We start from the raw sequence: 27,425 nt of genomic DNA, 5'->3' as shown, positions 1-27,425 counted from the left end.
GCCTGGCGTGCTGCAGTCCACAGGGTTGCAAAGACTCGGACACCACTGAGCGACTGAACTGACTGAGCCAGCTTCCCGGTGCTGACCCAACTTCAGCCAGTAAAGCCGGGGTTGGTTGTAGAGCCATCTGGTTGAAGCCAGACCTCTTTCTAGAGGACTGGACTGGGCGGTTGGTTGTCTAAATTGAACGAATCCCCTGGTAAGAAGAGAGGGTGATAAGACAATTGGTTACCTGGTTGGACTGGATCCTGGCAAGAAGATCAAACTGGACAGGATCTTTATCTGAGCAATTTATATGATTTAGAGCAGAGGCCTCAACCTCTGGGATCTAATGCCTGAAGATCTGAGGTGGAGCTGATATAGTACTAATATAAAGTACCCAATAAATGTAATGTGCTTGAATCTTTCTGCAACTGTTCGGGGAAGCATACTGATTGAAACCGCCCACCCTGGCCAGGCACCATAGTAACCATTTGCATGAGTTGTTTTATGACAGGAGATCCTGATAAGGAATATGGAACTAATAAGCCACCACCAACGGGAAGAGTTCGGGAAAGGTCTAAAGGAAACACTGCGTGTCCGTCCACTTCCCAGAATCCCTCTCGCTAGCATCCATCTTGGCTGAGTGATGCGTGCGCCACCAGGAAAGACTCTGAATTAGAATGATTGGCCAAAGACCACCCGGAAACTAATCCCATCACCATAAAACTTGAGACTGCGAGCCACACGGCAGAGCAGTTCTCCTGAGTTCCCCTACCCTACTGCTCTCCACCCGGGTGCACTTTCCCAGTAAAATCTCTTGCTTTGTCAGCACATGTGTCTCCTCAGACAATTCATTTCCAAGTGTTAGACAAGAGCCCAGTTTGGGGCCCTGGAAGGGGTCCGTCTTCCTGCAACACAACTATTCTCCCTACCCCAGTCCGTGAAAAAACTGCCTTCCACAGAACTGGTCCCTGGTGCCCAAAAGGTTGGGGACCGCTGACTTAGAGAATCGTTTTCCCACTCCCGCTTCACCCTGTCTCCAGGAACTGCTTGCTGAAAGCAGTCACCTACATCAGGTATTTCCTACAGCTCACAGTGGGTCTGGCAACACTGAGTCACTGACTTTGGGGGGGCTTTCTAACTAAGACCCTCTTGGACACTGTCTCCCCTTCCAGCCCCTGCAAAGACTGGTTTAGGTTGCAGTTAGAGCTCCCAAACCACTTGGGCTGGGCCAGTTCTGTGGGATCTGCATGGTCACCAACCCTAGGAAGAGGCCACTGGGAAGCTGAAGAGAGACCAGAAGTAAGGACTCCTCGATACAGGTAATCCAGCTTCTACCCCAGTGACCACTGCTCAGGCACATTCTCTGTAACTGTAAACTCTTTGAGTAGCACCCACTAACAAGGAGACAGCTTATTTTCTTTGTTAACACTGCATAGCTCTAATGTAAACTGGTGGATGGAGAAAGCTGGCCAACTAACGTCTCTCTAAATTATTTTTCAATTGGATCGCTATTGCTAGTTTTAAAAAAGAAAATGGGATGAGATTCCCCAATGTTGGATTTTTCATGACTCTTAGCCAAAAAAGGGACTGTGGAAAAAATGTGAGGCCAGTTTAAATCTCTCTTTCCTGGGAAAGATTGAGGGCAGGAAGAGAAGAGGGCAACAGAGGATGAAATGGTTTGACAGTATCGCTGACTCAATGGACATGAAAGTGAAAAGTGTTAGTCGCTCAGTCATGTCCAACTCTTTGCGATCCCATGGACTGCAGTCTGCCAAGCTCCTCTGTCCATGAAATTCTCCAGGCAAGAATACTGAAGTGGGTAGCCATGCCCTTCTCCAGGGGATCTGCCTGATCCAAGGATCAAATCTGGGTCTCCCGCATTGCAGGCAGATTCTTTACTGTCTGAGCCACAAGGGCAGATCCCTTAAAGGAGGAAATGGCAACCCAGTGCAGTATTCTTGCCTGGAGAATGCCATGGACAGGATACCGGTGGGCTACAGTCCATGGGGTTGCAAAGAGTCAGACATGACTGAAGCGACTTATGGACATGAGTTTGAGCAAACTCAGGGAGATAGTGAAGTACAGGGAAGCCTGCAGTCCATGGGGTTGCAAAGAGTCAGATAGGACTCAGCAACTGGGCAACAACAAGCTTTGACAAAAAACAAATAAAAAGAATACTCATGAAGCAAAGAAGCCCTAGCATGCATTAAGCCTATAATAGAAAGTATATTCAAACAAGGGCTTCTTAGAGCCTGCCAGTGCCCTTGCAACAGTCCTTTTCTGCCAGTAAAAAACTCAAGAGATGACAGCTGGTTCATGACCTGCAAGCTATAAATACAGACAGGAAAGAAATTCACCCATTGAGGCCAGATCCTCAAACTGTACTCTCTACCCTAAACCCCAAGAGCACTTGGTATTCCAGGTGGTGCCAGTGGTAAAGAATCTGCCTCCAGTGCAGGAGATGTTAAGAGAAATGGGTTCGATCCCTGGGTCAGGAAGATCCCCTGAAGAAGGCATGGCAACCCACTCCAGTATTCTTGCCTGGAGAATCAGAGAGGAACCTGGCGGGCTACAGTCCATAGGATCTCCAAGAGTCTGACACAACTAAAGCGATTTACCATGCACTTAGCTAGGTTTAAAAGACACCTTCCTTTGTGTGCCCTTAGCCTGGTAACCTCAGTACATTTTTGCATCTGAATGGCAGGATCTAAGCAACAGGAGAAAACACCACTTGTGCTGGGTGGTTCTGCCCCAGGGATTTTAAAACTCCCTCACCCTTTTAAGAAAGGTTTTAGCTGAGGATCTCAGCGACTCTGAATTAGAACAGGGAACTATCCTTCAATATGTGGATGAAATTCTAATCATCAGCCCATCAAAGAGCTTTCTGACCATAACAAAGTTACCTCCTTAAATCATCTGGCAGAGAGACGATATAAAGTTTCAAAGGAAAAAAGCCCAAATCTCCCTCCAGCGGGTAGAATGCTTAGGATTTAATAACAGAAAAGGGGCACAGGGCACTATCTAAGAAGAGGAAAGAATGGATTTGCCAGATGGCACCCCTAATACAAGAGAACAGCTCCAGGGTTTCCTGGGGGTACCTGGCTCTGCCATGTGTGAATCCCCAATGCTGGCTTAATTGCTAAGCCCTCGTATGAACAATTAAAAGGGAAGGACCTTGACTCTTTTGAGCAGACCCTCAGCTGTGACTGAGCCTTCCTGGAACTGAAGAAACATCTCAGGAGAGCCCCCAGGTTAGCTTTACCCAACCTGAGCCGCTCCTTCCATCCATACGTGCCTGAAGGAGGAGGCACTTCCCTGGGGGTTGCTACATAAAAACCCAGACCTCTGACTCTGGTTGAGGCCTGTTTTTCTAAACAACTGGACCAAAGTGAGACAGGAGGGAAGGGGGCAGGGCACAAACTTTAAAAGAATGGCATAGTCTGAGCACACAGCATAAACTGATCTCAGGGAATAAACATTAAAAATGGGGGGTGGGCTGGGGATTAGGAGGCTGCCAGAGGCTATACTTCTGCCAAAGGGTATATAGCCTATATTCACTGGAGAGGCCATCAAAGGGAGAAGCAGAAATAACAAGAGGAAATCGCAGAGCATATATGGCAGCTAAACAAGCTGTAGAGGGTGGGGACAGAGTTCGAACGCCACTGCTATCGCTGCCCCCAGATCCTGACTCTTACCTCCCATATACCCCCCAGAAGAAAGAAAAGGCTTTGTGATGGGCCTGTTTTAAAAGCCCAGAATACCTGGAAAGGTTGGTTAACAATCATGGGCAACTGCTCTTCAAGCTACTGCACTTCAAGCCATTCTGAACGGGTACTTCAAGCCATATTATAGGCAGGAGACCCAGTATCAACGGCTTATCACATCCATCACTACTCCCAATTTCTGAAGTCTCCTTAAACAAGTAAGGTTGAACCAAGCCCTATCTGCCTCCAGAATAACCTCAACACTCACCCCTCCAAAGTCAAGGGAGGGACCCCCACCTTGTACAGAGGCACATATCTATGTCAAAGTTGGCAAACAGATTTTACAGTAATGCCCTGGGCACAAGGAAATTTTCAAATATTTGCTGGTTTTGACTGACACCTTTGGCTAGATTCCTGCCCCAAACCAAGACTACTTCAGAGATTTCTAAGGCCCTGCTCAAGGAAATAATCCCTCAGTTTGGGCTCCCTAAATCCATTCAGTGTGACAGTGGGCCTGCCTTTGTTTCTCAAATTACTAAGGAAATCTCTAGAGCACTGGGAATTAAATGGAGGTTGCACCCCTCTTGGGCTTCCCAGGTGGGACTAGTGGTGAAGAATCCATCTGCCAGTACAGGAGACAGCAGAGGCACAGGTTCAATCCCTGGGTTGGGAAGATCTCATGCAGAAGGAAATGGCAACCCACTCCAGTATCCTTACTTGGAAAATCCCATGGGCAGAGGAGCCTAAGGGGCTACAATCCATGGGGTGGCAAAGAGGCAGGAGACCACGGTCCTTAGGAAAAGTAAAAAGAGTAAATCAAACTCTCGAAAGAAATTAAGCCAAACTATGTCAAGAGATTTATCAAACTTGGATCTCTCTTCTCCCCACAGCACTTCTCCGAATGCAATTAGCCCCTAAAGGAAAGCTCAGGTTAAGTCTGTATGAGATCAGGTACAGGAGGCCCATTCTTGAAGGACCTGCCTACAAAGCCAACCTTAGGGACATGGATGTCTGAAATATGCCTTATAGACGGGAAAAAAAAATCAAAGTTTTACAGGCCTTCCCCTTCTGACATGGTTTTACATCCTTTGTTCCCTGGAACTGGGTTTATTTGAACACCTGGAAGGCTGGAAATCCACAAGACCAGTTAGACCCCAAGTGGGCAGGACCTTATCTTGTAATCTTGACCAATTCAGTGCCTGACAATTGCAGAGCATAACTCCGTGGGCCACCATCCCAGAGTAAAGGCAACACCTACGCCTCTGGAAGTTGCTGAGCCACTTGCTCAATTACAGCTGTGTGCACCTGTCACTGAGCTTATATTACTTTTTAAAGGGACTAACCCTCCTAATAAGTAAGTAATGTGATGGACAGGCTTAGCAGTTGGCCTTGTCATTGCTACTGTATTACTTAGCTTCCACTGTTCTGCCAAATCTCCTCCTACTGGTAAACATTTCCTCTGTCCATGCTGGATATAGGGAACATTAACATTGGAGGCAGGAGGCGTGGCCATTATTGTCTGTTCCTTCTTATCTTCTCTGCTCTATCTCTTACAACCATCCATGAAGAATGGGGATTCAGTAGTGAATTTCTTGAGAATTATAGCCTGCTGACAAAAGCTATCCCAGTGCTGAATCTGTCACTCCCACTCTCCAAGTGACACCTATAGATTAGCTGAACACAACTCAGTGAGGGACAGCATAGAAAACCTATTCCTCCTGAAGTGTATGTCCCATCCCTAAAGCAGCTTCCCTGCTTGGATTCCCTCTATCAAACACAAAGCATGCACTCCACAGGACCACCACTATGATCAGGCCTGCTGCCACCGCCCCTATTAAACACCCCTATCAAAAGGAGGGACTTACAGTAACACCCTAGGGTTACTCTGGACTCTGACCACGACTTCTTCCATTACCCCACAATTTAAGTGCCTTGGGTTGACTCCTATGGAAATCTCACCCACTGTGCCCCCTGCACTGACCTGATGAACACCCACACGGACCAGATGGGAGATATACTTACTGCAGATGGAAAATGCCGGTTGTCTAACAGTTATTATATGGCCCTCCTAAGGCCTGGGGAAAAGCCACTGGTCAAGAATCCCTCAGTGACCCCCACTAGGCAGGTGGGCCTCTCTCCTCACTCTGCAAGGGTACCTTCTGGGGCTAGCCACTTTCGAATGTGATTCAACTCCCCAGAACATACACTCCCCATGGATACCTGTTCCTTGTGGCCTGAGAATAAACCAAGGGCCCCATCAGAACAACTCTAACTCCTCCTTCCCTTCTCTGGGGTGGGCTCTAGTCCATCCTTGTTTAGATAAGCCCAATCTTGGGGACACTGCATGCTAGGGCAGCTAAGTTCTCAGAATCTAGGTATAACCGTTCATAAGCTCACCCAGCCCCGAGATAAAAGGACTCATTCTGGCAGCAGTAAGGACTTCCCTCGGACTAGTGGCCCCCTGGGGAAGGTTTGCACAGCATGAAATCACTCTACAAAATCTCACCCATGCCTTTAAAGACTTGTCTAAAAACACAGGGTATGCCTTACAAGAACTCCATACTTCTCTGGACTCGCTAACATATGTTGTTCTGAACAACAGACTAGCCCTTGACTGTCTCCTTGCTGAGCAAGGGGAAGCCTGCACAGTTACTAATAAAACCTGCTATACATATGTCAATAACTCAGTTGGTTGAGATAAACATAAAAAGGATATGAGTAAGCTCAATGGTTATACAGATAGAACACACAAGGTCTAGATCCAAGCTCCATCTGGAACATAGTCAAGCAGGGTCTTCCCAGGCTAACTTGACTTTTTTCCATTTCTTGGCCCCATTAATTGCCATTATCTTCCTCCTTATCTCTGAGCCTTGTCGTCAACTTCCTTAGTAAATGTGACTTTGATGACTTGGAAGTCATCAAGCTTCAGATGATACTAATACAAGCATACAAACAAACAATTCTGACTGCAGCTTGCTGATAATTAGACTTAATTTAGGCTAGTCAGGAACAGTTCTGTTCCCCTAATGCAGGGGAAAATGGCACTCATGTTCAGCACGAAGCAGCTTCAGCAGTCAGACCTTCACCCTTCAGTGTCCCTCAAGAATGAGAAGCAGTAACTGGGAAGAGGTGGGGATGGTGTTATTGCCAGAAGTGCTCCAGATTTTTGCTCAAAACCTGCCAGCCCCCACCTTTAGCAGGAGTTAACATAAATATTTAAGTTAAAGGATTCAAGGATAAGAAGGAAAGCTACAAACAAACAAGATGGTACCAGTTGGGACAAAGATGGCCAGGAACCTGACCTCCACCAAACCTTGAGTCTCATTATACATTAATTTTACTAAATTAGCCTAATATTTAGGCTAATTAGGCCACACACCTACTGGTGGCTGGGACCAGCCATTAAGGACCATAAAAAGCATAGAAGCAGAGTGGCATCCTACTCCCCAGAAAAAGTCTTCCCAGGTAGACTAATGCATATGCCTCCCCATCATTAGCCTCATTCCTCCTCCCTGTGTCTTATCTTTAAAATTGAATCCCTTTCATCAGGTGGGCAAGAGGTTGGTCTATGAACTTAGCTCTTGCTTCTCAATTCGTTGGCCACTGAATAAAGCAAGAACCTTCCAAGGCTATGCTAGGCCCTGAATGAGGCTCATATGATTTAATTCAGTGATGATTTCTTCATTCATTCTTTTGAAGGAGAATTAACTACCTCCTAGGGGGTCAGAATCTGGAGAAACAAAGGAAAATTAATCTTCATCTGAGGCTAAACTAGAATGGTTAATTCACAACTTTGCTGCAATAAATAAAAGTAACTCAGCAATCCCATTACTGGGTATATACCTTTAGAAAACCACAATTCAAAAAGACACATGAACCCCAGTGTTCACTGTGGCCTATATACAACAGCTAGGACATGGAAGCAATCTAGATGTCCACTGACAGATGAATAGATAAAGAAGTTGTGGTACACATATACAATGGAATATTACTCAGCCATAAAAAGGAATGAACTTGAGTCAGTTGTAGTAAAGCAGATGAACCTAGAGCCTGTCACACAGAAGAAGTGGGAAAGAGAAAACAAATATACTGTATTAAAGCATATGTAGGAATCTAGAAAAACCATGCTGATAAACCTGTTCACAGGGAAGGAATGGAGAGAACAGACTTGTGAGCACAGTGGGGTAAGGAGAGCGTGGGATAAGCTGGGATAGTACTGACCTATATACACCACCATGTGTAAAACAGAGCCAGTGGGAAGCTGCTCTGTAACACAGGGAGTCCAGCCTGGTGCTCTGTGAGACCTAGCTGGGTGTGAGGGGGAGGAGGGAAGGGAGGCTTGCAGGGAGGCTCAAGAGGGAGGTGACATATATATATATATATACACAGTAAAGCAATTATCACCCAATTAAAAAAAAAAGAATAAAATACTGCAAAAAAAAAAAAAAGTCATCCACAAAATGTTAGTGGCTCTCAATATCCCGTACCCACCCCTTCTCTTCTGCCAGCCACCAAAGGCTAGTGAGTGGGCGGGTCCTCAGAATCAGTCCTAGGCAGAAGTGAGCAACGTGTGGGTCTGCGTGATGACTCTGGGCAGCTCCAAGCACCCAGCGGGATGGCACAGGATGGCACAACCTGGGAGGAAGTTTGGTCAGAGGCCACTTCAGCCCTCCTCCTCCCCTGCAAGCCCAGTATCAGAACGCACCTACCCGCGTCTCGGGAAAAAGCCACCTCCACGCCCTGCACTGCCGCCCGCCTGCTGACCGCCTTCATGCTGACCTCTGACGCGATCACTTCTGGGCCATCTGGAAGGCACACGCCACACTCGGGCCGGAAGCCCCGGATGTCGGCGTCCCGGTAGCCTCGGTTCTTGCCGCACTGCTCCAGAAAGATGGCCTTGGCGGCGGGGTCCACCCCCACATGCGCAACGAACTGTGTGAGCACATGTGGAGGCAGGAGATTAGGGAAACTGAGGTCCCCGCTGCTCTCCAGACGGTTCAGAGGGAGAGCTCTGGGGGGCAAGACATCCCAACCCCCAAAATGTGCCATCATCATACCCATCCCTTGCCTGCTCCCCTTGATGAATGTGCTGGAACAAAAATGGATAGACACCTGCTGCTGCTGCTGCTAAGTCGCTTCAGTCGTGTCCGACTCTGTGTGACCCCACAGACGGCAGCGCACCAGGCTCCCCCGTCCCTGGGATTCTCCAGGCAAGAACACTGGAGTGGGTTGCCATTTCCTTCTCCAATGTGTGAAAGTGAAGTCGCTCAGTCATGTCCGACTCTTAGCGACCCCATGGACTGCAGCCCACCAGGCTCCTCCACCCATGGGATTTTCCAGGCAAGAGTACTGGAGTGGGGTGACATTGCCTTCTCCGAGATAGACACCTATGTGGCATCTAATTTAAATATTTTCCTATTTCTTATAGGACAGTGTATTCCCTTTTTCCCTGAGGGTCCCAGCTGTTATCTAAGACTATCCCAGGAGAAGCTCAGTCTTTCCCTGGAAGCTTCCATCTCTTTTATGAAAGTTTAATAAAGAAAGTTAGTAACAGTCTAATAAAATACTATTAGAATCTTTTAAGCTGATTATTTTTCCTCTTTGAAAAAAATAGCTCATTATATTATCAAAACATTGGTGTATCATCTTAAAGGTCTGGTGGTGTTTGTTCTATTAATATCATCTGGTCTTCATATCTGGGGGATGTTTGTACCAGTTTCTTGCATAGTAACTCGGTTCTGATAAGATATTCTGGGAGTGATGAAATGGGCCTCCCCAGGTGGGCCACTCTCCCACCTCCTGGTGGGGGCCACCCTCCAAATGCTCTCCTAGGCCAAGAGGTCCTTGCCTCACACCCCATCTCACAACCCACCTGCTCTGCAAGGGCCTGGCTGGGACTAACCCAAGGGCCTCTCTGTTAGGTGGGAACTACTTTTGAGTCTGGGCTGGGAATAAAGCTTCCTTTTCCTTTCCTCCTTCTCTCTTTCCAGAGTCTTATTCTAAGATTCTACTACGTATTTCATCTTAAACTTTTATAACCAGACCCTTTGGAAATTGTCTGGGCTGTTACTGGTGGGCAGGGGGCAGGGTACACTTGAGCCATCAACCCTAGAACCAGGGTCCTGGGGTTCACAGGCTCTGGGTCTCCACACATAATCAGCCCACCTTCTGCTCCCATCCCCACTGCCTCCCTTACTGTCATTTACTTGCGGTTGAAGATCTTCCCAGATTCTGGCAACCCTCTGCTTCACCTCCCTGTAATCCACCGGCAGCTGAAGAGTCTGCAGCTCTACCTCCATGTCACTCCCCAGGCCCAGTTTGGAGAGTTCCTGCAGAAAGAAACAGGTGGGTCACCTCGCTCGCTGGACGGCCACAGGGAGCTCCTGACAAGCCAAGCTCAGGGCCATCCAGTTCGTTGCTGGGGCCTTTGGGGGCCTGGATCTGCCCTCAAGGAGCTCCCACAGAGGTGAGGGGTCAACAGGGGGCCGGAGCTCCTGCTGCCCGCACAAGGCCCCATATAGTTGCTCTTGTCAAGGTGCACGGACCGCAAAGGCATGCCTGACCCAGTCTGCAGGTCAGGACAGAGTTCACAGAAGGGATGCAGGATACTTCTAGGGGACAGATGAGGGTGAGCCAGATGGAGAAGCTGGAGAAAGATGTATAAGGCAGAGGGAGGTGCACCAGGAGCTGAGAACACAAATTCATCACCTCTCAGTCTTGCAGATGGAAGTCCAAATCCGAGGTGTCAGCAGGGTGAGCCTGCCTCTGAACCTTGCCGAAGGTGCCTCCCTTGCTTCTTTCAGCTTCTGGCAGCCCCCGGTAGTCCTTGGCTTGTGGCAGCATAACTGTGGTCTTCACATCATCACCCCTTTGTGCGTGTCTGTCTTTCTGTCCAGGTTTTCTGCTTTATAACAACACCCTCCCCCCATGACACTCTCTAAGGCAGTGCTTTCCAGAAGGCTGATGGCTTCACTACTGCCAAAGCAGAACATTCAGGAAGGCCGAACTGTATTTCTCCATGGCCTTTATAGTTATAGGTGTGTGATGGAGCACATTGGACACTGAAGTGAAGTGGAGTGAAAGTCATTCAGTCATGTCTGACTCTTTGCACTTCAGGCCAGAATACTGGAGTGGGCAGCCTTTCCCTTCTCCAGAGGATCTTCCCAACCCAACGATCAAACCCAGGTCTCCCACATTGCAGGAGGATTCTTTACCAGCTGAGCCACAAAGGAAGCCCAAGAATACTGGAGTGGGTAGCCTCTCCCTTTTCCAGGGGCTCTTCCTGACCCAGGAATCAAACCGGAGTCTCCTGCACTGCAGGCGGATTCTTTACCAGCTGAGCTCTCGGGGACCTGGCATTTCTGTGTGCTTTACTTATCTGAAAGACAGTGCCCAAAGGTCCTGCTTCTGCTTATCAGCTGTTTCTTTTCAAGCTTCCAATGTGGTGCTCAAACAGCCTCGACTACAAGCTGGCATTAGAATCCCTCCCCTGCTGGATTCCAGTGGAACTCTGAGTGTGGCTGCACTCCACAGCCGGCCACCTTGACATTTCAGGGCAGGAAATAGGAACAGGCAATTTAGGCGAAATAAATACAGATGTCACACTTTGCCTCACACCAGCTCAGTTCACCTTTTGCCATCAACTAGATTGAGGAAAACATCTAATGTTTAGAGATCTTTGGATATCAGAAATGCAGATAAGGAACTGCAGACCAGTATAAACTTGAACTTTCCCAAGGATTACCATGGAATTATCCTCCAGGATCCTCCTGACTCATGTTCTTTTCCTAACTAGAGTGTCACCCTCTACCTCTTTCCCTCCCAGTTGTCCCAACACGGGGAGCTGGCACCTTGGCAGGTCTGCATGTCACCAGCTCCAGGGACTCTGCTAAGGAGCAGCCAGGGTCCCCTGGAAAGAGGTGACTACTGTCGCCCATACTGTGGGGCTGGAAGCCCAGGGGCTTGCTGGTTCCCCTGGAGCCCTTTGAGCAAGGGGAGCAACAGATGGAGGCAACAGATGGAGCCAACAGACACCCCGCACTGAGGACAGAGAGCAGACAGGAAGATAACTACACCTCCATGGGCTACAGGCCTCCTGGGGCCTTGGCCAGGCTGCCTGGATGGCTCTGGGAAGTCTGCAGTCATCCAGAGATCACTGGGTTGTGTGGTCAGCTGTACTGGTATTGGGAGAGGGAGCTATGGACTAAAAATACGTCCCCGACCCAAAGTCATATGTTGAAACCCTAAGGTTTAGATGAGATCATGAGGGTAGGGTCATGCACAATGGGATTTCATGCATGTATGCATGTATACTAGGTCAGGTGTGTCTGACTCTTTGCAACCCATTGGCCTCTAGCCCACCAGGCTCCTCTGTCCATGGGCTTCTCCAGGCAAGAATACTGCAGTGGGCTGCCATGGCCTCCTCCAGAGGATCTTCCTGACCCAGGGGTCGAATCTGCATCTCCCATGTCTCCTGCACTGGCAGGCAGATTCTTTGCCCCTGAGCCACCTCGGAAGCCCGCATAATGGGATTAATACTCTTACAAGAAGAAGAGAGGCCAGAGCCTTTCTTTCTTTGCCATTTGAGGCAGAACACAGCCAGAAGATACTCATCTTTAAGTCAGAAAGAAAGTTCTCACCAGGAACCAAATCTGTTGGCACCTTGATCTTAGACTTCATTTACTTCTCTGTGAGAAATACACGCATGTTGTTTAAACCACTCAGCCTGGGTATTTTGTTAAACGCTCGACTGGAAGAAACACAAGCTGGAATCAAGATTGCCGGGAGAAATATCAATCACCTCAGATATGCAGATGACACCACCCTTATGGCAGAAATTGAAGAGGAACTAAAAAACCTCTTGATGAAAGTGAAAGAGGAGAGTGAAAAAGTTGGCTTAAAGCTCAACATTCAGAAAACGAAGATCATGGCATCCGGTCCCATCACTTCTTGGGAAATAGATGGGGAAACAGTGGAAACAGTGTCAGGCTTTATTTTGGGGGGGGCTCGGAGAAGGCAATGGCACCCCACTCCAGTACTCTTGCCTGGAAAATTCCATGGGCGGAGGAGCCTGGTAGGCTGCAGTCCATGGGGTCGCAAAGAGTCGGACCCGACTGAGAAACTTCCCTTTCAATTTCATGCACTGGAGAAAGAAATGGCAACCCATTCCAGTGTTCTTGCCTGGAGAATCCCAGGGACAGAGGAGCCTGGTAGGCTACCGTCTATGGGGTCGCACAGAGTCAGACACGACTGAAGTGACTTAGCAGCAAAATCACTGCAGATGGTGATTGCAGCCATTAAATTAAAAGACGCTTACTCCTTGGAAGAAAAGTTATGAACAACCTAGATAGCATATTCAAAAGCAGAGACGTTACTTTGCTGACTAAGGTCCATCTAGTCAAGGCTATGGTTTTTCCTGTGGTCATGTATGGATATGAGAGTTGGACTGTGAAGAAGGCTGAGCGCCGAAGAATTGCTGCTTTTGAACTGTGGTGTTGGAGAAGACTCTTGAGGGTCCCTTGGACTGCAAGGAGATCCAACCAGTCCATTCTGAAGGAGATCAGCCCTGGGATTTCTTTGGAAGGAATGATGCTAAAGCTGAAACTCCAGTCCTTTGGCCGCCTCATGCAAAGAGTTGACTCATTGGAAAAGACTCTGATGCCTGGAGGGATTGGGGGCAGGAGGAGAAGGGGACGACAGAGGATGAGATGGCTGGATGGCATCACTGACTCGATGGACATGAGTCTGAGTGAACTCCGGGAGATGGACAGGGAGGCCTGGCGTGCTGCGATTCATGGGGTCGCAAAGAGTCGGACACGACTGAGTGACTGAACTGAACTGAACTAAAGCTGACTAACACAGGGGAGCTTCCAGCCGGTAACGAGATAAGTCCTGGTTGAGTTTCAGATACATGCCAGTTCATCCATCCAGCTCATTATAACTCTTGAAAGTGACACAGCCAACCTGGGACTGAAGTCAGAAACTGATTTGGGAATCTGAGGAACTCTTTCCAACCTGCAATCATGCAAAGAGTCTCCAGGCACTGTCTCATGTGGGAGCTCTGCTCCCTCAAGCATGTGTTCTCTCTAATGCACACACACGCACGTGCACACACACACACACACACACACACACACACACGGTGCCCTGGGCCATCTACACTGTGACCCGTGGCAAACGATAGCATTTTACAAAAACTAAACCAAGCTGGTGGTCATCAGCAGCCTAAGCCTGCAATGAGGAGGGTACAGGGCAATAAGGGGGCACATGCCAAGTGAGACCCCATAAAGTGAGACTCCAAGGGGACTTTGGAGTCAGAAAGATACACGTTTGAGACCTGGCTCTGCCATCCTTTTCTTTCTTTTTTTTTTTTTGCTCCAGTGAGTCTTTGTTGCTGTGCTCGGGCTTTAGTTGCAGAGACTGGGGGCTTCTCTTGTCGAGGAACACAGGCTCTAGGCATGGAGCCTTCAGTGGCTGCAGCACATGGGCTTGGTAAGTGCTGCTCATGGGCTCCAGAGCGCAGGCTCAGTAGTCACGGTGCATAGGCAGAGAAGCTGCACAACACGTGGGATTTTCCCAGAGCGGGGATTGAACCCATGTCAGGGGCCATTGGCAGGTGGATTCCTACCCACTGTGCCACCAGGGAAGTCCTGCCACCTTTCCTTGGGCAAATGTGGGCATGTTATTTAGCTTTGATGTACCTCTGTTTTCTCATCTGTGAAATGGGCATAAATAAAAGTTGGAGGGGCTTTCCCAAATCTTGAATGACTCACAAAAAGTGCCCAGCACAGTATCTGTCACATAATTGGGGCTTTATATGAAGGCCCAATACGTATAACTAATCCATATTAATTGGAGAAAGTCATGCAAGAGGGATTTATTAAAAGTAATATTTATTAGAATTTGATTACTTTTAGCCTGTCAGAAGCAGGGAGTAGAATATTCTGCATAAGCAGACGGCAGGCCACTGGTTGCTACCACCCTTTCTGCCAAAGAGGGTTGGTGGTTTTAGCAAAGAGAGCGTCAGTTCTATGCAGAGGGAGCCAGGAGTTTGTACCTTCCAGACTGGCACACTTTCTCAGCTAGAACTGCAGAGTGTTTTGTGCTCAAGGGGCCAGGGACAAAGCCTGGTATAACTCTTACCAAAGTGGAATTCAAGGTACTGCTCTCGCCAGAGGAATCACCAGGCTCCGTGGGGATCTGAGAGCCTGTGCCAGGCCCACAATCCTTCAAAAAGCCTGAACCCCACCAGTCACAAAGGCCTTCAGGAATAAGGGAGCACCACCTTCTGCCTCTTCCACCCACTTCTTCCTGCCTCCATGTCATCCAAAATCTGGTCGCCAGGAACACACGGAGGTTTAACAAAGAGAACTCAGTTGCTCTCTGAATTTTTTTCAAATCCACCAAGGCTGCAGCACCAGCTGGTGCTACAAAATGGTTGCTCTTTTTCCACAATCTGAGTCTTCTCTCATCTAATGGGAGTCTGTGGCTGGTACCATGAAGCAGGAAAGGATTTCTTCATTCAGACTTCTCGAGTGCTTGCAATGTGGTCCTCTATTGGGGCATAGCCTCTCTGGGAGGTTCACATTCTCAGAGGAGGTGGAGTATAGGAATGGGACGTGATCGCAAGACTCCTGGTTCTGGTTCCAAGGGCTGTGCTGGGCCGCACTGGGCTGTGGAAGTCTGAGGACCTTCGAGTATTAGGGGTTAGGAAGGGGCTTAGACCCCATGCCTTCCTCTTCCTATCGTGCGTTTGTCATTCAGTTGCCCAGTCTTGTCTGACTCTTTACAACCCATGGACTGTAGCACACCAGGCTTCCCTGTCCTTCAGTATCTCCCAGAGTTTGCTCAAATTCATGCCCACCGAGTTGGTGATGCCATCCAGCCATCTCATCCTCTGTCGTCCCCTTCTCCTCCTGCCCTCAATCTTTCCCAGCATCAGGGTCTTTTCAGTCAGGTCCTCACATCACGTGGCCAAAGTATTGAGCTTCAGCTTCAGCATCAGTCCTTCCAATGAATACTCAGGGTTGATTTCCTTTAGGATGGACTGGTTGGATCTCCTTGCTGTCCAAGGGACTCGCAAGAGTCTTCTCCAGCACTATAGTTTGAAAGCATCAATTCTTTGGTGCTCAGCCTTCTTTATGGCCCAACTCTCCCATCCATACATGACTACTAGAAGAGATATAGCTTTGACTATACAGACTTTTGTTGGCAAAGTGATGTCTCTACTTTTTAATATGCTGTCTAGGTTTATCATAGCTTTTCTTCCAAAGAGCTCAGTTCAGTTCGGTTGCTCAGTTGTCTCTGACTCTTTGCGACCCCATGGACTGCAACATGCCAGGCTACCCAGGCCATCACCGACTCCCGGAACTTGCTCAAACTCATTTCCTTGAATCGGTGATGCCATCCAACCATCTCATCCTCGGTCATCCCCTTCTCTTCCTTCCTTCCCTCCTCCCCAGCATCAGGGTCTTTTCCAATAAGTAAGTTCTTCGCATCAGATGGCCAAAGTATTGGAGTTTCAGCTTTGGCATCAGTCCTTCCAATGAATATTCAGGACTGATTTCCTTTGGATTGACTGGTTGGATCTCCTTGCAGTCCAAGGGACTCTCAAGAGTCTTCTCCAACACCACAATTCAAAAGCATCAATTCTTTGGCACTCAGCAAGCATCTTTTAATTTCATGGCTGCAGTCACTGTCTGTAGTGATTTGGGAGCCTAAGAAAATAAAGTCTGTCACTGTTTGGGCAAATTATTGAAACTTACCAAACCTCAGTTTCCTGATCTGCAAAATGTAGTAAAAACAGGCCCTCCCTCACAAGGGCTGCTGTGAAAGTTAAGCAAGACCATGCAGCCTAAGAGGACTGCCCAGAGGGGCTTCTGATCTGAGCTTGGAGGACTAGCAAGAGTGTTCAAGGGAAAGAAATTAAGGAGTGGGAGCTTGGAGGTGTGTGCAAACAGCCTTCCCTCCTCCCTTCTTCCCTCCCTACTCCCTTCCTTCTGCCCTCTCTTCTCCCTCCCTCCCCCCTTTTGCCCTTCTCCTTCCCTCCTTCTCTCGCTCACTCGTCCATCAGGCATCAGATGTGGATGTGGCAGAGGCCCTCCTGGGGCCTTGTGCTGGGTCTTGTGTGCCTGTGTGTGCGTGTCTGTGGGCTGACCATGGAAGAGGAAGCAATAGCCGGTTCTTCTTCACCTGCAGGGTTGGAAGGAACCTGGGAGCCATCGGCTGATCCTGGAGATCCAGGCCTGTGCTCCCTCCAACCCCATCTAGGCTGGAGGTGCCCCATGGACACAGAAACTAAGGGCAGAGCTGGGAGGGGCTCAGCAGGCACAGGAAGAAGCCATGGAGGTGACAGGGGGTTTGACGTATTAACTTCTGGACAGCCACCAGTGGAGTGTAACGCAGCTATTCTAAACGATTTTACAAAGGATGTATCAACACAGGAAAGCCCAAGAAAAGAAATCAGTTTAAAAACAAGGATCTCAGACTGTTTTCTGCAGCCATGTATGGAAACAGGAGCATACTGAAAACAAGGAGAATTAGGGGAGACTCTCATTACTTTCTATATTTGTCGTAACATTTTCAAGGTGTATGTAGTATTTTTCTGGTTCTAAAAGCTTAACAAATAGTCTGGCTGATAATCAGACTAGCTGCCCCAGCAGCACCCTTGCCCCAGCACCTCACCCCAGCCCCCTAACCTTGTCACCATTTTACAGATAAGGAAACAGGATGAGTTTAAAAGAAGGGAGCCATTCCAGAGAGTCCTCACAAAGGAGATGCCACCACAACAGTGGGGTCAGCTGTTTAGGGCTGACCACAGCTCTCACCAAGGGCTTGGAAAATCTTCGGATTGTTTCCAGGTCACACTCTTTTCCTTAACAAGGCCAAGTTCTGCTCGCCATGTTTGACAAATGTCCAGCCTATGCCCAATATCCTTTGGTTCTTCCTCCAAAAGTCTAGTAATGAACAACAGTAACCCAGTAATGCTTGATCCTCTGCTTAGAGCAGTTGTCTCCAAATATTTTTGACCACAAGCCACTGTTGATGAAAAGATTTTAGTATGCACACACACACACACACACATTAGCTGGTATCTTCAGGTCTCAAGGCATGATACATTTTTCACGTGGGTTTCACTGTTCATGTTTATTACACAAGTATATGTTCATCTGTATTTATAATGGTTCCCTGAATTCTCCCCTCTTTTTGGCCAATTTCTTTTTAGACTGTTACTGTTTTTATATCACAACGTGACTGGCAGAGAACACAGATGAGGTTAGATAAAGGATCACTTGGCTGTTTTCACATGTATTCAGGTTTGCATCATATTATCTTGTATCTGTGGGTTTCTTGAAGATCCTTTTTGTAAGGGTTCCCTGATCATAATCTGAGGCTTAGTTTAATTAAAACTGGATAATATTAATTTTTAAACACATTAACTGAAGTGAAACACTTTATCAGTCAGTTTAGTTGCTCAGTTGTGTCTGACTCTTTGCAACGCCATGGACTGCAGCATGCCAGATTTCCTTGTCCATCACTAATCCCCAGAGCTCTCTCAGACTCATGTCCATTGAGTCGGTGATGCCATCCAAACATCTTACCCTCTGTCATCCCCTTCTAACGCCTTCAATCTTTCCCAGCATCAGGGTCTTTTCAAATAAGTCAGCTCTTCGCATCAGGTGGCCACAGTATTGGAGTATCAGCTTCATCATGAGTTCTTCCGATGAACACCCAGGACTAATCTCCTTTAGGATGGACTGGTTGGATCTCTTTGCAGTTCAAGGGACTCTCAAGAGTGTTCTCCAACACCACAGTTCAAAAGCATCAATTCTTCAGTACTCAGCTTTCTTTATAGTCCAACTCTCACATCCATACATGACTACTAGAAAAACCATAGCTTTGATTACACAGACCTTTGTTGGCAAATTAATGTCTCTACTTTTTAACATCTGTCTAGTTTAGGCATAACTTTCCTTCCAAGGAGCAAGCATCTTTTAATTTCATGGCTGCACTCAACATATGTGGTGATTCTGCAGCCCCCCAAAATAAAGTCTGCCACTGTTTCCCCATCTATTTCCCATGACGTGATGGAACCAGATGCCATGATCTTAGTTTTCTGAAAGTTGAGTTTAAAGCCAACTTTTTCACTCTTCTCTTTCACTTGCATCAAGAGGCTTTTTAGTTCTTCTTCACTTTCTGCCAAAAGAGTGGTGTCATCTGCATATCTGAGGTTATTGATATTTCTCCCAGCAATCTTGATTCCAGCTTGTGCTTCATTCAGCCCAGTGTTTCTCATGATGCACTCTGCATAGAAGTTAAATAAGCAGGGTGACAATATACAGCCTTGACGTACTCCTTTCCCTATTTGGAACCAGTCTGTTGTTCCATGTCCGGTTCTAACTGTTGCTTCTTAACTTGCATTCAGATTTCTCAGGAGGCAGGTCAGGTGGTCTGGTATTCTCATATCCTTAAGAATTTTCCACAGTTTCTTGTGATCCACACAGTCAAAGGCTTTGGCATAGTCAATAAAGAGAAGTAGATGTTTTCCTGGAACTCACTTGCTCTTTCAATGATCCAATGGATGTTGGCAATTTGATCTCTGGTTCCTCTGCCTTTTCTAAATCCAGTTTGAACATCTGGAAGTTCATGGTTCACATAACTGTTGAAACCTGGCCTGGAGAATTTTGAGCATGACTTTGCTAGCATGTGAGATGAATGCAATTGCGTGGTAGTTTGAGCATTCTTTGGCATTGCCTTTCTTTGGGATTAGAATGAAAAGTGACCTTTTCCAGTCCTGTGGCCACTGGTTAGTTTTCCAAATTTGCTGGCAGCAAATTGAGTGCAGCACTTTCACAGCATCATCGTTTAGGATTTGAAATAGCTCCACTGGAATTCCATCACCTCCACTAGCTTTGTTCACAGTGATGCTTCCTAAGGCCCACTTGACTTTGCATTCCAGGATGTCTGGTTCTAGGTGAGTGATCACACCATCGTGGTTATCTGGGTCATGAAGATCTTTTCTGTACAGTTCTTCTCTGTATTCTTTACACCTCTTCTTTATATTTTCTGCTTCCGTCAGGTCCATACTGTTTCTGTCCTTTATTGTGCTCATCTTTGCTTGAAATGTTCCCTGGGTATCTTTATTTTCTTGAAGAGATCTCTAGTCTTCCCCCATTCTATTGCTTCCTTCTATTTCTTTGCATTGATCACTGAGGAAGGCTTTCTTATCTCTCCTTGCTATTCTTTGGAACTTTGCATTCAAATGGGTATATCGTTCCTTTTCTCCTTTTCTTCTTTTCATACCTATTTGCAAGGCCTCCTCAGACAACCGTTTTGCCTTTTTGCATTTCTTTTTCTTGGGGATGGTCTTGGTCACTGCCTCCTGAGCAATGCCACAAACCTCCGTCCATAGTTCTTCAGAAGCTCTATCTATCAGATCTAAGCCCTTGAATCTATCTGTGACTTCCACTGTATAATCATAAGGGATTTGATTTAGGTCATACCTGAATGGTCTAGTGGTTTTCCCTACTTTCTTCAATTTAAGTCTGAATTAAGACCTACAAGACGTTCTAGAACAAACACCCAAAAAAGATGTCCTTTTCACTATAGGGGACTGGAATGCAAAAGTAGGAAGTCAAGAAACATCTGGAGTAACAGGCAAAATTGGCCTTGGAGTATGGAATGAAGCAGGGCAAAGGCTAATAGAGTTTTGCCAAGAGAACGCACTGGTCATAGCAAATACCCTCTTCAACCAACACAAGAGAAGACTCTACACATGGACATCACCAAATGGTCAACACCGAAATCAGATTGATTATATTCTTTGCAGCCAAAGATGGAGAAGCTCTATACAGTCGGCAAAAACAAGACCAGGAGCAGACTGTGGCTCAGATCATGAACTCCTCATTGCCAAATTCACACTGAAATTGAAATACTTTATAATAAATTAAAAATGATTCAAAAATGGAGGGCCTAGCACCATGGTGTCTCTTGCTCCAAGGGTGACGAATTCCCTTTTCCTTCAGGAAAGCAAGCCTGTTCAGGGATCTGCAGACGTACAAAGCCAAGCTAGCTTTGGGACAGCTATGAAATACTGTTCAAGGATAATTTGATTTTTATAGACTAATAGAAATTCACACCCATTAGGTGGCCAATATAAGAAAACAACAATTGTTGGCAAAGATATGGAGAAACTGCAAACTTTGTGTGCAATTGGTGGAAATGTAAAATGGTGCAGCTGCTATGGAAAACAGTATGGACATTCCTCAAAATATTAAAAATAGAATTACCATATGATCCAGCAAGCCTAAGTCTGGGTCTTATCAAAAAGAATTAAAAAGCAAGAGCTCAAAGGGCTATTTGCATATTCATATTCAATGCAACATTATTCACAATAGTCAAGAGATGGAAGTAACCCAAATGTCCACCGATGGAGGAACAGATAAACAAAATGTGATCTATACCAACAGTGGAATATTAATCAGCCTTAAAAAGGAAGAAAATTTTGGCACATGCTACAACATAGATGAGTCTAGAGGACAGTCTATGCTGAGTGTAACAAGCCAGTCACAAAAAGACATACTATGTTATGTGTGTAATCATACTATGTATGATTCTACCTGACTGAGGGATCTAAAGTGAAAGTGAAAGTTGCTCAGTCCTGTCCGACTCTCTGTGATCCCATGGACTATACAGTCCATGGAATTCTCCAGGCCAGAATACTGGAGTGGGTAGCCTATCCCTTCTCCAGTGGATCTTCCCAACCCAGGAATCAGACTGGCATCTCCTGCATTGCAGGCAGATTCTTTACCAATTGAGCTATCAGGGAAGCCCATGAGGGATCTGAAGTGGTCAAATTCATAGAGACAGAAAGTAGAATAAGAGTAATCAGGGATTTGGGGGAAGGAAAATGGGGAGTTGTTCAACAGAGTTTTAGTTTTGCGAGATGAAGAGTTCTGGATATCTGTTGCACAACAATGTCAATATACTTAACATTACTGAAATGTACACTTAAAAATGATTGAAATGGTAAATTTAATTTTGGTAAATTTTAAATGGTAATTCTTTTTTTAAACATAGAAACGAAAACTCTGATTATTTCATGCCACGCCTCCAATGGATCAACTTGCAACCTTGCAACTTTGCAGTTTCAAAATCATTTTGAAAATGATTTTGGGTCCTCAAGAAAGCGCTGATGTAGGGCGTATTGGCAGACAAAGGTTGGATGGGCCTGCACACCTCTCATCTCTGCTTAGGAGGTTGGGCAGGAAAGGGTTAACCCAGCAGGCAGAGGCCGCTCAAACTCTGCACATTGCCAACAAACACCTGTCTACAGGACTGGCCCTTGGCTGGCTCCTAGGAGAAAGAGCTCTGAGCCCTCGGGGTGTTCTGCCTGATTAGAGCAGTTATATATGCCTGTGGCCTTCGGTCACATCATGCTAGTTTGATTAGAGTTTATGCCAACACTGTGATTTATGGCGGACGCCTGTTTTTGCTCTGGAGTCTGAGTAGCTTAGGTCAGGCATGCAGGCACTGCATACCTATGTGATTGAGCCCAGTAAGAATCCTGGACACCAAAACTCCGATGAGCTTCCCAGGTTGACAACACTTCATACCCATTGTCACAGGGCATTGCTGGGGGAGTTCCATGGCTCCATGCCGCTCCACTGGGAGACACCACTTAGGAGCTTGCACCTGGTCTCTCCTGGTCTTTGCTCCACGCATCTTTCCCTTTGCTGAATTCAACTGGGACCCTTTTCCTGTGGTACACCACAACTGCGTCTGTGAGCATAACAGCTTGAGGGTGGTCTTGGAGAACCCCTGACACACAGAAATCTCAGTGTCTCTTGGACCCTGACTCTCCTTTAGAATCATTTCTTCATTTTCTCTTACTAGCTGTTTTTCCCAAAGAGAAAAGAGGCCAACTTTCTCTGTTTTCATTCATTTTTCCCCCAGCATTTTTCAAGTCCTTCCTTTGGCCAAGCACTGTGCTGCCCTGTTCCTACCACAGATAGGAAACACCTGTGCAGAGTAACTGTCCTCAGGGCAGGTAGAGGGTGGGCAGGAGAGACGGTACTACTAGGGTCAACTTGGAGGTTACAACACATGGTAGAGTCAATCAGGAGAACAGACTTGGAGCCTGGTGGGTACAGTTCAATTCTGCATTTGCCCCTAAAGCACCAACTCAGGCATTTGACTTTGGGCTAATGACTTTGACTCCAAGAGCCTTAATGTCTCATCTACCAGTTCAGTTCAGTTTAGTTCAGTTGCTCAGTCATGTCCGACTCTTTGCGACCCCATGGACTGCAGCATGCCAGGCTTCCCTGTCTATCACTAACTCCCGTAACTTGCACAAACTTGTGTCCGTCAAGTTGGCGATGCCATCCAACCATCTCATCCTCTGTCGTCCCCTTCTCCTCCTGCCTTCAATCCTTCCCAGCACCAAAGTCTTTTCCAATGGGTCAGTTCTTCACATCAGGTGGCCAAAGTACCGGAGTTTCAGCTTCAGCATCAGTCCATCCAATGAATATTCAGGACTGGTTTCCTTTAGGATAGACTGGTTGCATCTCCTTGCAGTCCATGGGACTCTCAAGAGTCTTCTCCAATACCACAGTTAAAAAGCATCAATTCTTTGGTGCTCAGCTTTCTTTATGGTCCAACTCTCCCATCCATACATGACTACTAGAAAAACCATAGCTTTGACTAGATGGACTTTTGTTGGCAGAATAATCTCTCTGCTTTTTAATATGCTGTCTAGATTGGCCATAGTTGTTCTTCCAAGGAGCAAGCATCTATTAATTTCATGGCTGCAGTCACCATCTGCAGTGATTCTGGAACTACCCTCCCCCTACCCCAGAATAATGTCTGTCACTATTTCCATTGTTTTCCCATCTATTTGCCATGAAGTGATGGAACCAGATGCCATGATCTTAGTTTTCTGAATGCTTAGTTTTAAGCCAACTTTTTCACTCCCCACTTTCACTTTCATCAAGAAGCTCTTTAGTTCTTCGCTTTCTGCCATAAGGGTGGTGTCATCTGCATATCTGAGGTTATTGATATTTCTCCCTGCAATCTTGATCCCAGCTTGTGCTTCATCCAGTCTGGTATTTTGCATGATGTGCTCTGCATAGAAGTTAAATAAGCAGGGTGACAACATACAGCCTTGATGTACTTCTTTCCCGATTTGGAACCAGCCTGTTGTTCCATGTGCAGTTCTAACTGTTGCTTCTTGACCTTATTACAGATATCTCAGGATACAGGTCAGGTGGTCTGGTATTCTCACCTCTTTCAGAATTTTTCACATTTTCTTGTGATCCACACAGTCAAAGGCTTTGGCAAAGTCAATAAAGTAGAAGTAGATATTTTTCTGGAACTCTTGCTTTTTCTATGATCCAGCAGATGTTGGCAATTTGATCTCTGGTTCCTTTGCCTTTTCTAAACTCAGCTTGAACATCTGGAAGTTCACTGTTCACACACTGTTGAAGCCTGACTTGGAAAATTTTTGAGCATTACTTTGCTAGCGTGTGAGATGAATGCTATTGTGTGAAAGTTTGAACATTCTTTGGTATTGCCTTTCTTTGGGATTGGAATGAAAACTGGCCTTTTCCAGTCTTGTGGCCACTGCTGAGTTTTCCAAATTTGCCCGCATACTGATTGCAGAACTTTCACAGCATCATCTTTTAGGATCTGAAATAGCTCAACTGGAATTCCATCACCTCCACTAGCTTTGTTCATAGTAATTCTTCCTAATGCCCACTTGACTCTGCATTCCAGGATGTCTGGCTCTAGGTTGGTGATCACACCATCGTGGTTATCTGGGTCATGAAGATTTTTTTTGCATAGTTCTTCTGTGTATTCTTGCCACCTCTTCTTAGTATCTTCTGCTTCTGTTAGGTCCATACCATTTCTGTCCTTTATTGTGCCCATCTTAGCATGAAATCTCTAATTTTCTTGAAGAGATCTCTAGTCTTTCCCATTCTATTGTTTTCCTCTATTTCATTAATTCCTCTACTGCATTAATCACTGAGGAAAGCTTTCTTATCTCTCCTAGAACTCTGCATTCACATGGGTATATCTTGCCTTTTCTCCTTTGCCTTTAGCTTCTCTTCTTTTCACAGCTATTAGTAAGTCCTCCTGGGGCAAACATTTTGCCTTTTTGCATTTCTTTTTTCTTGGAGATGGTCTTGATCACTGCCTCCTGTACAATGTCACAAACCTGTGCCCATAGTTCTTCAGAAGCTCTGTCTATCAGGTCTAATCCCTTGAATCTATTTGTCACTTCCACTGTACAATTGTAAGGGATTTGATTTAGGTCATACTTGAATGGTCTAGTGGTTTTCCCTACTTTGTTCTGTTTAAGTCTGAATTTTGCAATAAGGAGCTCATGATCTGGTACCTTCTGGTACCTGCAAATCCTTCTCATACTGCAGAAATTCCTGACTGGCTTCAGGTTTATGCTCAAGCCCCTGAGAAACTACTACAAGATGGTGGAGTAGAAGGAGGTGCACTCTTCTCCTCCTGCGAGAACTCCAAAATTACAACTCACTGCTGAACACCCATTGCCAGGAGAACGTTGAATCCCACCAAAAAAACGAGACCCCATGTTCAAGAGCAAAGGAAAAGCCCCAGAAAGACAGTAGGAAGGGCGGAACTGCATTTACAATCAAACCCCATCACCTAACAGAGATGCTTGGAGGGCTCAAACAAAATCTTGTGCACACCAGGACCCAGGGACCCCACAGAGACCGAGCCAGACCTGCCTTTGAGTGTTTGAGTGTCTCCTGGGGGAGGTCCAGGTCAGCAGTGGCCTGCCACAGGGGCAGGAGCTCTGGGTGCAGCAGGCTTGGGTGTGGCATAAGCCCTCTTGGAGGAGGTCACCGTTAACCCCACCATAGAGCCGCCAGAACTTACACAGGACTGGGGAAACAGACTCTTGGAGGGCACAAACAGAACCTTGTGTGCACCAGGACCTATGAGAAGGGAGCAGTGAGCCCACAAGAGACTGACCCAGACTTGCCCGTGAGTGTCCAGGAGTCTCCAGCAGAGGCGTGGGTCAGCGGTGGCCTGCTGCGGGGCTGGGGCCACTGACTGTGGCAGTGCCTGCATGGGACCCTCTGAAGGAGGTCGCCGTTTTATCTTCATTACCTCCACCATAGTTTGGTCTCAGGTCAAACAACAGGGAGGGAACACAGCCCAACTCATCAACAGAAAATTGGATTAAAGATCTACTGAGCACGGCCCCACCCATCAGAACAAGACCCAGACTCCCCCTCAAGTCAGTCTCTTCCACCAGGAAGCTTCCATAAGCCTCTTATCCTTCTCCATCAGAGGGCAGACAGACTGAAAACCACAATCACAGAAAACTAACCAATCTGATCACATGGACCACAGCCTTGTCTAACTCAATGAAGCTATGAGCCATGCCTTGTAGGGCCACCCAAGGCAGACGGGTCATGGTGGAGAGTTCTGACAGTGGTCCACTGGAGAAGGGAATGGCAAACCACTTCAGTCTTGCCTTGAGAACCCCATGAACAGTCTCATGTATAAAACTGAGCTATTACTGCTGCCCTTGCAGTGGCTCGCACGGTGATCCTGTCCCTGGAGAGGCGTTTGAGCACATGTAGAGTGCTCTTAGTGTTTGAGGGGACATTGCTGACAATGCCTCGAGGCTGAGATGCTGTAATAGCCTTCAACGCACCTTTCACTTTATCTCACACTCTGCACACCACAACAGTCTCAAAAGAATAATACTAACTCCACCTTAAGCAACATGATGACTGAAAAGTTTAAGATATTCATTTTTGGTTTGCTTTTGCTTTTTGTCCTTAAAGTAACTTGCTGTGTTTCAAAACTACACATCACAGTTCCTCTCTGTGTGGTTGTCTCACCAACCGGACACACCGTTAGGCTCATTAACCCAACTTTACTCATGATTTCTATGGATTCCTTTTTAAAAATATTTAGTGATGTTTTATTAGTATGTAAAATAAGCTACATGGCTGCATAGTTAAATCCACAGAACAATTTTACTCAAAGAAGTCTAGTTCCTTTGCTTCTTATATACACTTTCCCCATCTTTGTGACGCTCTCTTTTCTTATTTTTGCCAGCGTACCTTTGGGAGAGCTTCCAGAAATTTTGCGGATTGCTGAAGCAACATGTACATCATCTTGCTGGGACTGCCAAACTCCTCTCCACTGGGGTTGTACCACATTGCGTTCCCTCCAGCATAGTCTGACAGTGCCCGACAGCCTTACAGCCTTGCACACTAGTTGTCAAACTTCTGGATTTTTGCCAATCTGGTCTTAGCATGGCTTTAATTTGCTTTTCTCTTATGAGCCAGTTTGAACATATTTTCACATGGGTAAGAGTCATTTACATTCCTTTTTCTGTAAAGTGACTCTCCATATCTTAGGCCTACTTTTCTATAGGGTCATTCGCCATTTTCCCCCATTTATAGAAGCTCTTTGTATATCAGCGATATTTCCTTCCACTTTTAAATTTATCAGTTGCATCTGGCTTATGATGGCGGGACAGGACTGGGAGGGGAAGAGAAAGGATGGGAAGGAATACGGAGTAGCAATAGGAAGTCTATCATGTTCAGAGACCTGGCTAGAACGGAAGGTTGGTAGAGACTGCAGCTGCAATTTGCTTTGTAGAGGGACATGGTTGGATGTTATTAATCTCTGAATATACCTCCCGTGGTTTTTGTCCCAAAAATAAAACTACACCTTCATGGT

At 46.5% G+C, this 27,425-nt stretch overlaps 1 protein-coding gene across 7 annotated transcripts in view; it reads right to left on the bottom strand.

Moving 5' to 3' along the window:
* The window catches only part of PGPEP1L (pyroglutamyl-peptidase I like), a 69,392-nt gene that overhangs the window by 2,312 nt on the left and 39,655 nt on the right, over nucleotides 1-27,425 (bottom strand). For 2 of the 7 annotated variants that reach the window (XM_040257002.1, XM_040257004.1), the window contains 3 exons: nucleotides 9,896-10,018; nucleotides 8,395-8,621; nucleotides 8,181-8,324 (listed from right to left, as the gene is read on the bottom strand). In XM_040257002.1, the coding sequence (XP_040112936.1) occupies nucleotides 8,181-8,324; nucleotides 8,395-8,621; nucleotides 9,896-10,018 (494 nt within the window). Of the gene's footprint in view, nucleotides 1-8,176; nucleotides 8,325-8,394; nucleotides 8,622-9,895; nucleotides 10,019-22,228; nucleotides 23,105-27,425 lie in introns of those variants that run through there. The other 5 variants (XM_040257007.1, XM_040257009.1, XM_040257005.1 and 2 more) reach the window with 4 other exon arrangements.

The sequence above is a fragment of the Oryx dammah genome, unplaced genomic scaffold, assembly GCF_014754425.2.
Source record: "Oryx dammah isolate SB20612 unplaced genomic scaffold, SCBI_Odam_1.1 HiC_scaffold_16, whole genome shotgun sequence".
Lineage (NCBI taxonomy): Eukaryota > Metazoa > Chordata > Mammalia > Artiodactyla > Bovidae > Oryx > Oryx dammah.
The sequence above is the reverse complement of the archived record's forward strand: the minus strand, read 5'-3'. Positions and strand labels throughout refer to the sequence as shown.